Source organism: Danaus plexippus, chromosome 28 (genome assembly GCF_018135715.1).
Source record: "Danaus plexippus chromosome 28, MEX_DaPlex, whole genome shotgun sequence".
NCBI classification, from domain to species: Eukaryota; Metazoa; Arthropoda; class Insecta; order Lepidoptera; family Nymphalidae; genus Danaus; species Danaus plexippus.
In genome coordinates this window covers 3,560,507-3,572,222 of record NC_083556.1, presented here as the reverse complement: position 1 = coordinate 3,572,222, position 11,716 = coordinate 3,560,507, and the positions used below count along the sequence as shown (strand labels likewise).

The window sequence follows — 11,716 nt, the reverse complement described above, 5'->3', positions numbered from 1 at the left end:
CGTCGGCGAAATAAAAACTAATAAACAAACGCAGAAGACGAACAGTGTTTATTAATTAATGTTCTGTGTGCAATAAATTTATCATTGTGGCTAAGGTGACGCCGTTCCCCAGCATGACCTATTCCGGAAGGAATAAATTCGAGGTGAGTCTAATCGATCCGCGGCGACATTGTTTGTGTTTTCATTTGATCCAAAACAGCTGACAAGGCTGCCACAGTCGTTTCTTTGTTCTCGATGTACTCGCGTTATAAACAATTCTATCGATTAGCATAGATTGTAAAGATACAGCACTAAAATAGACGACTAGAACATTATAAACAGAATTCGTTCTATTTTTAACATTTGTTTTTTTTTTATAAACGTTTCCGTGTGTTGGTTTGATGCGTATTTTTATTCCTTTAATTATATTTTTAATTTGTTGTAATAAGTGAGTTTTTAGTATGATACGAGTGTAATGCCCTCAGCGGGTTCACTCAACTTTATAATGATTACCGTTATGAAGACTAATCGCCGAATTACTGACCTTCGCCCCACGGAAATTAATTTTTCTTATAAGAAAACTATTTAAAAAAAATTATTGTCTTCATTGTGTAAAAATCATAATATGTTTAGCTTTTTAAAAAATTACCACATCAATTTTACAATAATTAAAAGCAGTGATTTAAAGTAATGAGTGGTGATTGTACAAATTTATGGTTTTTATAAATTGAGTTCTCAAACCACACAGTTATAATAGGTAAATAATTAGTTAAAGATGATAAGAATATTTCCACATGTTTATAGAACACAAATATCCTAAAAATATAATTTGTATTTAGATTTCTTACAATTGTAATCAATTTAAGGTAAAAGTTATGTGTCTACATGTTTATTGTTGATAATGTGGGACATCATGAAGAGAGTTCAGCTCCAGATGCAGGTATTCAATAATCTATCTTATGTTTGAAAGTCTTTTCTAGAAAATTTAATATTTTTCTCAATTATTTTTATTTTTTCATGATGTAACAAACTCTTTATAAAAGTATAACAATGTTTGTTACCTTACATAATCTGTGGGAAGTTCTAAAATTACCACACACTGTGTAGATTTAAAGTGGCAGAGTCTGAATATTATCTCAGATATTAGTCATTGACTATAATTAGTTAATGATTCAATACAACAATGTTCTTTTATCACATATATAAAGTACTGGGTTTTGACTGCTACTATGTCTTCCTGACCTACAGAATTGGGTTTAAAGAAATGTAATATATATATATATATATATTTAAACCACACATATGTTAACCAACCGACAGCGACATCTACAGTCTGTGTCACATGTCTTCATACAGAATAAAAAAGTTATATCATAATCCCGTCTGAATTTTCTTGAATTCAAGAATAAATTGTTGCATATGTCTTATTCTGGAGTCTTAACTGCGTTGCTTTAAACTTTCATTAATATCTATTAAGTAGTTTTTGTGTTGAAGTGCCGCAAACATACATATGGCTCATCAAAGTGTATGTACTACATTAGTGGAATGTTCCAAAATAAATGAAAAAAATTGGTAAATTGTGTTAAAATACAGCTGTCCGTGAGTGACAGTAACTATCTTTATCAGGTAGGCTGTCTGCTCGTTTGCCAACTTTAGCTTAAAAAAAACTTTACAAAACTTCAGGTTAAATGTCTTAATATTTAAGAATTATTGGACGTGTATGCATTTTTATTCTTTCTCCTATTTGATTATGCAATAGTGAATATATCATTAAGGTTCAAAGCAATTAGTGGCAACCATTACTGGTGAAGAGAACTAGCAATTGAAGATAATTATTTGAAACCAACCCAGCTGCAGTCACAGGTAGCGATTAGTAAAATAAATAAAATATTGAACCGCAAAAACTAATCTTAAAAGTTATTATATATTTGTAATGTTTTGAAAAAAGGTAATGCTATAACGAATGTTATAAATGTGAGTCTATCAAGTAAATAAGATATTGAAATATTTTTATTTTTTTAAGTAACTTACCTGTTGATCTCATTTTTTCTCATTTTTGGTGTTAACATTTAAAATAAATTGTATTTAGTTTCTGGCAACACTGAGGTGATTTTCTTATATCTGTAAATGTGTGTAATCTGGTCTATATTGAAGTATGTACCTATATTTTAGTGTTATAGGCTATTCTTATAATTGTATTGATGATCCAGAGTTAGTCTCGATGTGCCATTTTATTTGTTCTATCTTTTAGACAAAACACCCATCCTTTGATGCGACAAGTAGTACTTCAACATTACATTCTACACGCTCATACTCCAACTTTTCTTTCTAACCATTAGATCTTTAAATCTGCTCTCATCTTCTCTCATAACTGGACTACAATTTATTGAAAAAAAAAAAATTATTCACGTATATTTCTAACAAAATACATATTAGATATTTTTATATTATGCTTTTTATTACATAATATTGTGCTACCCGCCCACCTGTTTCTGTCTAAAATCTTGATTGCTTGAATAAGTGACATAATTTTTTGTGGCTTTGAATCTCCTAACTCTTGCCTGATGCAGTTTTCGTTATGAATATCGTCCTCGCTTTACAGCATCGAGACAGAGTAAGCGAAACAATATGTCAAATAGTTAAGTTATTAATGCTAAAGACAAGAAAATCCTTTATACGTGTAACCAAGATACGTTGTAAGCTGTCTAGTAGAATATTTGTATAACTCATTGGAACGTTATGGGCGGACTATTCTTTATTTATTTGGAAACTCAGTTTTGACTGAGCCAACGAGACAAGAAAATTATTATAATAAGAGATTTACATAGATCGATGCCACGACTCTGTCTCATTACATGTTGTTGAGGATTTTCTGATGTATTTTTGATATGATACATTTTCGTTTTCAGATTTCTCGTTTTTCCGGAGAAGACGAGAACCACATCAATAAGAAGCTACCAAAGGAATTATTGTTGAGAATACTGTCGTATCTGGACGTCGTCTCCCTGTGCAGATGTGCTCAGGTATAGCGATTGTATGTGGTGTTCTTTAGACAGGAAACCAGAAATATCAGAAGCCTTGCTATTGATAACTAGGTAGGACTTAGGGAAGGTAAATAAGTTTGTTAAGAAATGTACAAGAGAAAAATCCCATGATTAATTTAGTCAACACCAAACGTCAGTAAGGAGCTGAACCATGGAAGTATCACATGAGTATAGGTATATGATGCCAGTACTGATACTTTAGATAAAAACTTCTCATAGCAGAGATGCTTGCGTCTCATCTGGCTCATCCCTGTTATCACGAGCCGGTTTCTTACTAGTGTAATTGATAACGATAAAACTGTTGCAGGTGTCGAAGCTATGGAACATCCTGGCGCTGGACGGCTCCAACTGGCAGAAGATAGACCTGTTCGACTTCCAGAGAGACGTCGAGGTGAGGACATACGACGCTAGTCATTTATACAGATTAAAATATGAGATATTTATTTAATTCCTTGTGTTGAATGTTCTTGGGACGTGTTGTAGGTCACAAAAATTATCCTTTTAGTCTTAACAGGATCGGTCAAGGTAATGCTCGGGAAATCATTTGCTGCGTCACGCCCTAACCTTTAAAAGATTAACTAAAGCGCTTGTGTTATATACGATTTTATGTCTATGTGAATAATAAGATATGATAATGAGATTCATGTTCGCTCGTCCGTTGGTTCGTTTATTCCTAGACCAGTCTTCAGACTATAGTCTGTGTGTAAGTGATCGTGTAATTCTGTCTCGCTGTAGACTACGACACTCTTCTGGTTCTGATAACCTGCATCCTGCCAAAACATCATAACGTGCGATGTACTTCAGAATGAGACCATCCTCCGCCAGCATGTTCTTGGGGATTCTATAAAATTAACGAGGCAAGAAGTATAAGAGCCATAACTCCTTTAAAAAACTTTAGATCTGTCAATACAATTTTTGGTGAAAAGAGAGGAGTCGTTTTTTAAAAGATAAACCAAAAACGATTGTGCGTTTGAAGGTCCAAAAATGTCAGCGATGAAAGGGTTAGAGAGAGTCCCAATAGATTAGCAAATAACTTCCATTACAGGGAAGTTTGCGACGCGTCTACGGTGTACAAACATTTTAAAGCGCAATAAACATTGTTGTTATGAATGTTCGGAAACTTTACATTAATTACTTCATATTGATTCCCGGGTCTCCGTTGACACCGGTCGCACTGAGCGATATACTCCAATGACTTGACATCTCCTCAGGGTCCAGTGATAGAGAATATCTCTCAGCGGTGCGGCGGCTTCCTCCGCACGCTGTCCCTGAGGGGCTGCGAGAGCATCGGCGACGGATCCATCAAGACCCTGGCGCAGGTGAGCTGGCGGGTGCGAGCGGCGACACTGAACGGGGGTTATTTTAAGAAGTAGACATCTTTCAAATTTATACGTTTGAGAAACACTTCTCAGAAAAATGTGTTATTCAATTAAAAAAATAAGATTAACATAAACAACTCGTCGTTTAGTCTGGCTTTATGCTTAAGAATGTATATAAGAACGCGAGGACATTTGTAACATTCCAGTCGTGTGCCAACATCGAGGACCTGAACCTGAACAAGTGCAAGAAGATCACCGACCAGTCGTGCCAGGCGCTGGGGAGGAGGTGCAGCAAGCTACAGAGGTGAGGCGGACGGGGGGGGGGCAGGTGTTTCTAGAACACGAACCACATCCTCAGGCCGCCGGTTAATATGACCATGAGCACCGGACATCTAAACAGACGACTTTAACGAATGTCTCATACAACATGATATAAATGCAGCGGTCACTAACGACTTCTCTCTGTCCTTCCAGGATAAACCTGGACTCGTGCCCCAGCATCACGGACGTGTCACTCAAAGCGCTCTCAGACGGCTGTCCCGTGAGTCTGTGCTTATTATTGAAGTCTACAGCCGCCCGTGTCGTTTCTTATATTCACGATCCCTCCGTGCTGACGTCACCTGTGAAGCCTTTTCTATATAATTGTCGAAGATAACAAAATACTGAACCAGTCTCTTGGGCGCCCGAGACTCTTTCTCTATAACAGAAGTATTTATTTATATAGAAGCTACTTTCCTTCTTAATTACATTAACATTCTCAAGTCTTCCTCGTCATTTGCCTCAAACAACTTTTCTCTCGATCAATTCTTATTTGAATCGGTCAGTAGTATGATCGTATGTTTTGTTACGAGCTAGAGTTTTATTATTATGTATTGACTAAAGGAGTGTTCTAGCTAACGTATGGCTAATAGTTTCTCCACTCGCCACGAGGTGGCGCTGCCGCTCAATGTCTAGAACATTGTACAATATTCGCTAAGCCGATCTTTAAGCCGAACAGTATATAACGTATGTCTGTCTGTGTGTCCAGCTACTGACTCACGTGAACGTGTCGTGGTGTCAGTCCATCACTGAGAACGGAGTGGAGGCGCTCGCCCGGGGCTGTCCCAAACTAAAGAGCTTCATTTGTAGAGGTATGACGACGACACACACAAACACGCGCACACGCACATACGCGCACACACGTACACCAACAAAGAGTTAGCCGTACCTTTAAATAATATTAATAATTGAAGGTTGTAAGAACGTGAACGACCGCGCCGTGACGAGTATAGCGACGCACTGCCCCGACCTGGAGGTGCTGAACGTACAGGGCTGCGAGGTGAGACACGAAACACGCACACACAGACACACATAAACACACATGGAGAAACGATGACGGAGAGCAAACAATAATATGTGAGATAGAATAATTAAGTTTTCGTCAGTTTTGAACTGACCTGAAGCGTCTGCCACTTAAATGAAACTAAACCTCTTCAAATAAAGTTCCTCTCTCAAGTAACGCGAGAAGTGTCTGCCACTTAACGTCTCGAGTGCTCTGCTCCCGCCCAGAACCTGACGGACGAGTCCATCTCGTCCCTGGGCGCGTCCGTCCGCCGGCTGTGTGTGTCGGGGTGCCCTCGCCTCACGGACCTGTCCCTGTGCTCGCTGGCGGCGCGCTGTCCTGACCTCACCACGCTCCAGCTGGCGCAGTGCAACATGCTCACCGACGCTGGCTTTCAGGCGCTCGCCAGGGTATATACACACATGCATACACACGCGCACACTCTCCGTGACGAGGTAATGAGGGCCTGTGTCCACAGAGCTGCCGGATGCTGGAGAGGATGGACCTAGAGGAGTGTGTGCTGATCACGGACGCCACGCTCGTGCACCTGGCCATGGGTTGTCCGCGCCTGGAGAAACTGGTCTGATACATACATACATACAGCAAGTTTTCTATCACAAGGCTCACATTCTATTGTATGAACTCACCCCCCCCCCCACTCCTGATGCAGACGCTCTCCCACTGCGAGCTGATCACCGACTACGGCATCAAGCAGCTGTCGATGTCTCCCTGCGCCGCGGAACACCTCACAGTACTCGGTAACTGACGCAGCAGACGCACAATAAACTGTAGCAGACTGTCTCTTGTCCCTTTCACAACGCCATCGCCCCCCAGGTCTGGACAACTGCCCGCTGGTGACGGACGGCGCGCTGGAACACCTGGTGTCGTGTCACAACCTGCAGCTCATCGAGCTGTACGACTGCCAGATGGTCACCAGGAACGCCATCAGGAAACTCAGGGTGAGGAGTTCACTGGAGACGAAGCGGACAACGAAACGAGATAAAATATGTACACTGTAACACGTGGTGGACGGACATACTGATATACTGGAAAGATAATTCTGTGTCTGTCCTCAGAACCACCTGCCTCATATAAAGGTGCACGCCTACTTCGCGCCGGTGACTCCGCCCGCGGCCGGCGCCGGCTCCAGGCCGCGCTACTGTCGCTGCTGTACCATCATATAAGACGCGGGACGAGCGGAGACGGGAGACAGCACATGTATAGGCAACACTGGGCTTTAAAATGGTTACTAGTTGAAAGTCGCTCTCGTCCGGGTGAGACCGCGGAGACTTGTGACGACTCGTTTAGGAATAGTTTACACGAACCGAATTGTGATGAAGAGGACCAGCTCGGCGCGGACAGGGTCGGCCGGAGACATACGGGAACACGGACTGCGGCCGGGAGGAGGCGCGGGGCGGGACTAGTGTCATGTTTACATAGGATACGCTTCGTATATTAATTTACATATTGACCTAACGCTATCTCGTAAGTTTATTTAAGTAAGTGTATGTTTCATTTCGCCCTCCACGACGTCTTCCCTTCCCAGGAATTATTATGATAAACGAACATTAGTTAATTATCGATGATGTAATCGAACCTGTATTAAAGTAATCGTAATTTTTTTATCTTATTTGTGATATTAATATGACGCCATATTTTGGCGGGAATCGTCCGCCATCTTGACTCGTGTACATAATGTTTATATTTTGCAATAAAACCATATTTTTATTATTTTGTTATTATTTTAATTTTTACGTTGTTTTTTTATTCGTTTATTGCTTGTTTCTCCTGCATGTGGAGTATGTATATATGTGTATTATATAACTCGTCCGCTCTAGCCGTAAGGAACCACGTGGCGTGTTCACTATACACTAGTACAATGTGTTTCATGGAACCAATTAAATTGGTTTCTTTGAACTCGCACAGATATGATAAACGACACACGAGAGGTGATGAGGACTGGAACAAGCTTCAGGAGCTGCAGCTTGCAACAGATGTTAAATAAATTTCAATGAGAATATCTGTCGTATAGTACGCAGTATGGAATCCCGTTTCTTTTTCAATGACCTTCGTTAATACTATTTATTGTATGAGAAAATGCACGAATGAAAACTGCTAACGCTCCGTTTGTAGTCCAAAGACGCACACTTGGAGTAAGCATACCGCTTGCTGCTACTACTTCTCTGGTGGTGCGAAGGTTCAAAGTTAAACCGATCAGGGTTAATAAGTCAAGTTATTGTTACTTATACTGCCTTTGATTCGCATCTGGTGTCAGTATTGACGATGAGAGCAAACAAACAGTTTGAATCCTTAGTCGAGTTAGCATCACCCAACTATGACTACCACAAGTTTGTAACATCACACTACAAACAGAGTTAACGGTTTTTTCTTTCTTACGTCCTCTAGAGTTATAGTATTAACGAAGGTTGATAAACAGACCGCTCCTATTTCTTTATTCATGCCCCTGCGTTGATAAAACGTGTGACTAAAGTACTATGAATCGTCTGTAAAAAGTTTGCAGAGGGATCATTGTAAGTACAGGTTTATATAAGTGATCTGAGTTACAAACTACCTGTAGTTCTCTAACCATTCTAATACGTAACCTTATTTTTAGTCAAACTGTTGTTTCACTGTTTATCTGAATGTGTGATAAATTAAATGTACAATATATATTGAAATAAATTAACTCTTTCATTTGTCTTCATGTTTCGTTCTAGTTGCTTCACCAGTTGAACTATCGCATCACTTTCTCTCTGACACGAGCCAAACTGTTAATATACTCTAAAGACTATGAATTGCTTCTCATACAAATACTTACATATATCGATACCCCGCGCTCTTCCTCAGCGTCGTGTTTCTGTACGCACTCTGTGGCTGTCTTTCCTCTGATGGTGAGGGTGTAGTCTCTAACGGTGAGCTCACTACCTCGTTATAAGTTCGGTCGGTTGGCAAGCGACCTTTAAGGTTGACCTCCAGTAACAAGCTCCTGTGTGCAGGAGTTTTAATATTCCTGTCCGTCGGCCAACCCTGACCCTCCATGTTTATAAAGTTAAAATATATTTGCAGGCGATTTCTAAACATTTATTGCCACTTTGGTTCCCGTCGCTGACGTGACCCTTCTCTTCTTTAAACGTTCATCCAACATGTCTTCATCGTTATTTCTCACCGCCGGGACCCGTCGACGCGACACGGTGCACGTTTAATATGCAGTACAAGGCTATTTTTTAATTGATGATGTAAGCCTCGAGTCCACAACCAACAGGATGGAACAATACAGAATTGAAATAGATATTGTTCATTTATATTTATATTATTATTAACCTTCAGATACATTTAGCTAGAAAAAGTAACGCTTACTGTTCATAAAGCACGGGAACAAGAATGAATGAGAGACTGATGTCTGACACGTTCGTGTGACTTGATAAACAAGAGTTGAGTAAGGCGCCTTACGCATCGCCTGGCAACGTATACGATATTAGTTGACAGTTGACACTACCAAATATTTAGTCTCGCTTTATGATTCACAATTGTATTGTCAAATGTGATCTGATCATCCGGATGATAAAGTATCAAGAAAGTACGGCACATGCAAGGTAATGAGTCAGGAGACGTATGTCTTTCTAAAAATAATTACTAGGAGATGCACCTTCGCTTGTTTTTCTAGCCTCACTCGAAATAAAAGCTTTGATTGTGTGTCGAGTGAAGCAACCACAGCATTTTTTCGGACATTTGTTCCGTTTTTCGGCGCTAAAATTGAAGGACCGATCAATTTTTTTTTTATAAAATACCCCCAAATAATTGGGATATTGAACAAAACAAAAACTCGATTAATCGAACGTCTGTTGCCAAGATCATCTCCGTGGATGAATAACCTGAGTCGCCACCCGCCAGTATAACGTTCACTCAGTAAATGAAGTGTGATCTCAGGAAACTACGACCCTATTTGTTTATATATTTTGTATAAAATAATTATGAACATACAGTAATGGTGAGATATAAAGATAAGTAATAGACGAAGTTTAAAAAATATGCAGAGTTTTCATTTCAATGGCCAATCAAAGTATATTAATGCCACAGGGTCAGCTGCTGCAACGCAGGGCAGAGCAGCCAAGGTCTCCGGCGCCGCCCCCTCGACCTTGGCTGCTCTGCCCTGCGCCTTTCGCTTCAGCCCAGCCCCGAGGCCGACTGTAATGCGGCAAGTAATAAATGGATTAAACTCAAACTATCTTCATATCTATTATATTATATATGTATAACATTTTTCAGCCTGTCTGAGATCCCTTCCATACGAATGGAACTGCCTGTTGTTACACAATATTTTTGTTGCATTATTTTCATCTCAGGCTATATTTATTTTGGTAATCTATGACAATTTACTTGAAATAAATTTATCAGGGTGTCCCGAGCCGTCATGTATGTACGATGTGTCGGTGTTGTGGCGCCATGACATCGGAACTACCAACATTCTAAAAAGCTGATCAATCTCTGGATACATACAGTCTTTTTCATTCTTATTGTAAACCATCTCTTTATTGTCTGAATCATTTTAAAGCAATCCTCACAAAACATGTTTCTTTTAACTTTACCACGAGTTTTAATATCAAACTAATTTCAGGCAGTATAAAGATTTTCTTTCAATATCTCTAATATATTCACGTTCGATATTTAAATATTTATTGATGTATTATTGTTAATTAATATTTAAAGTCTAAAACATCCGATAGATGTCTCTTTAGTTTTTATGATCATAAACGTTGAGACCTTACGCTTATTCCAAGTTTCCCTCGTCACTACACACGAAGCGTTTACAGTTTTTCGTTTACAAATCTTCTCACGTTATATTATTATTAGTTAATTAGAGAGTATAACTGAAGCGAACATTAGAGGAATGAGAGGAGACTTAGAGGAATGAGAGGAGACTGGTCATCTGAGGGCGCCGGCCCCTGTGTTATATTCCTTAATAAATGATTTTGTAACTGAAACAACTGGCGTTAACTTTAAACCTTAAATTAACTACGAAACGATCGTTATTTCGTTAGATAACTACAAAGGTTTGACCGACTTCACGGCACTTCACTGCAGCCACGTTCCATTGTTTTTTGCCAAATTTCAGATTCTAGGTCAATTGGAAGTTATAATAGTTATAAGCAAGCTTAAAGTATATGAAAAACATATTTTGTAAATGATGTTGTTATAGTACGTTGGACTGGAAGTTGGATTTTTGTACTGAGCACATTATACAGAGAGCACATTATACACAATAAACAAGGATCCCCAGTCTACACAGTTTGATCTGTACACGAGACTCATAGAATAAATCTGCCAATCGGCGAACAGCGGTGTGTGAGGTTCCATTTTTTTTGGGTTACGGAACCCTAAAATAAACAGAAGCGAATACGAGACCGCTTTTTAGGAAACATCCGCAGACAATGGGAAGAATGCTCACAGTGTACAATATGACGAGATACCATCACGACGAAATAATATACTAGTTCATTACGAGTGTAGCTCTTTAATATGAATCCGGAGATTACATTCCTTTCATCATTCTGTTTAACAACAATTGTAACATTAGTCGCACCAAGCCCAGAGTAGATACGCCAAAGGGTTTCTTGCCATTTCTCGGTTTTCACTTAAACTTGATCTTTAGCATCGTCCAATCGTAACTAAAATTAATTTAAATCATTATCATCATCCAGCCGAGGCCGCGTCGTCTGATCATCACGTTGCCCTGACTCATATGCTGCGACCATTCATCCCTCTGGACATATCCACGAAGGTCTCCGGCCGTCTCTTGGGCAAGAGACCCAATTTCGCTTCATTTTTCGATGTTACCGTAAGGCGTTATAGTATATAAGTAGGTACTGCACGTACTGACTTACGTACGTAATGACTTTCTTTGCCACTTCAAGCCTGTGAACCTGCCTCGTGCCGGCTGATTGTTCCAGTGCCACTACAGGTGTCAACTGTTCTGATGATGTCATTCAGGGACACTCCAACTATGCCTGACTTCATCACGAGTTCAGCGATTCTGCGCCGCCTCATTAGTTCCA

The 11,716-nt window shown here is 39.7% G+C and overlaps 1 protein-coding gene and 1 long non-coding RNA gene across 3 annotated transcripts; one reads left to right on the top strand and one right to left on the bottom strand.

Annotated features, from left to right (window-relative positions):
• On the top strand, nt 1–7,394 carry LOC116776214 (F-box/LRR-repeat protein 20). 2 transcript variants are annotated; one of them, XM_032669345.2, is made up of 14 exons: nt 604–736; nt 846–919; nt 2,889–3,002; nt 3,331–3,414; nt 4,235–4,342; nt 4,549–4,646; nt 4,817–4,883; nt 5,370–5,472; nt 5,575–5,660; nt 5,891–6,073; nt 6,142–6,243; nt 6,334–6,421; nt 6,498–6,622; nt 6,740–7,394. In XM_032669345.2, exons 2-14 carry the CDS (start codon nt 881–883, stop codon nt 6,845–6,847), a joined length of 1,305 nt encoding a protein of 434 aa, XP_032525236.1. In that variant the 5' UTR covers nt 604–736; nt 846–880; the 3' UTR covers nt 6,848–7,394. The 2 variants fall into 2 exon arrangements, with proteins under 2 accessions (XP_032525237.1, XP_032525236.1); XM_032669346.2 differs by lacking the exons at nt 604–736; nt 846–919 and adding an exon at nt 1–143.
• LOC133319760 (uncharacterized) lies at nt 28–9,087 on the bottom strand. The gene is made up of 2 exons (XR_009753272.1): nt 8,482–9,087; nt 28–3,864 (listed from the first exon to the last, which is right to left on the bottom strand). It is a non-coding gene; the product is annotated as an uncharacterized LOC133319760 (long non-coding RNA).
• Between the last annotated feature and the right edge of the window lie 2,629 nt (nt 9,088–11,716).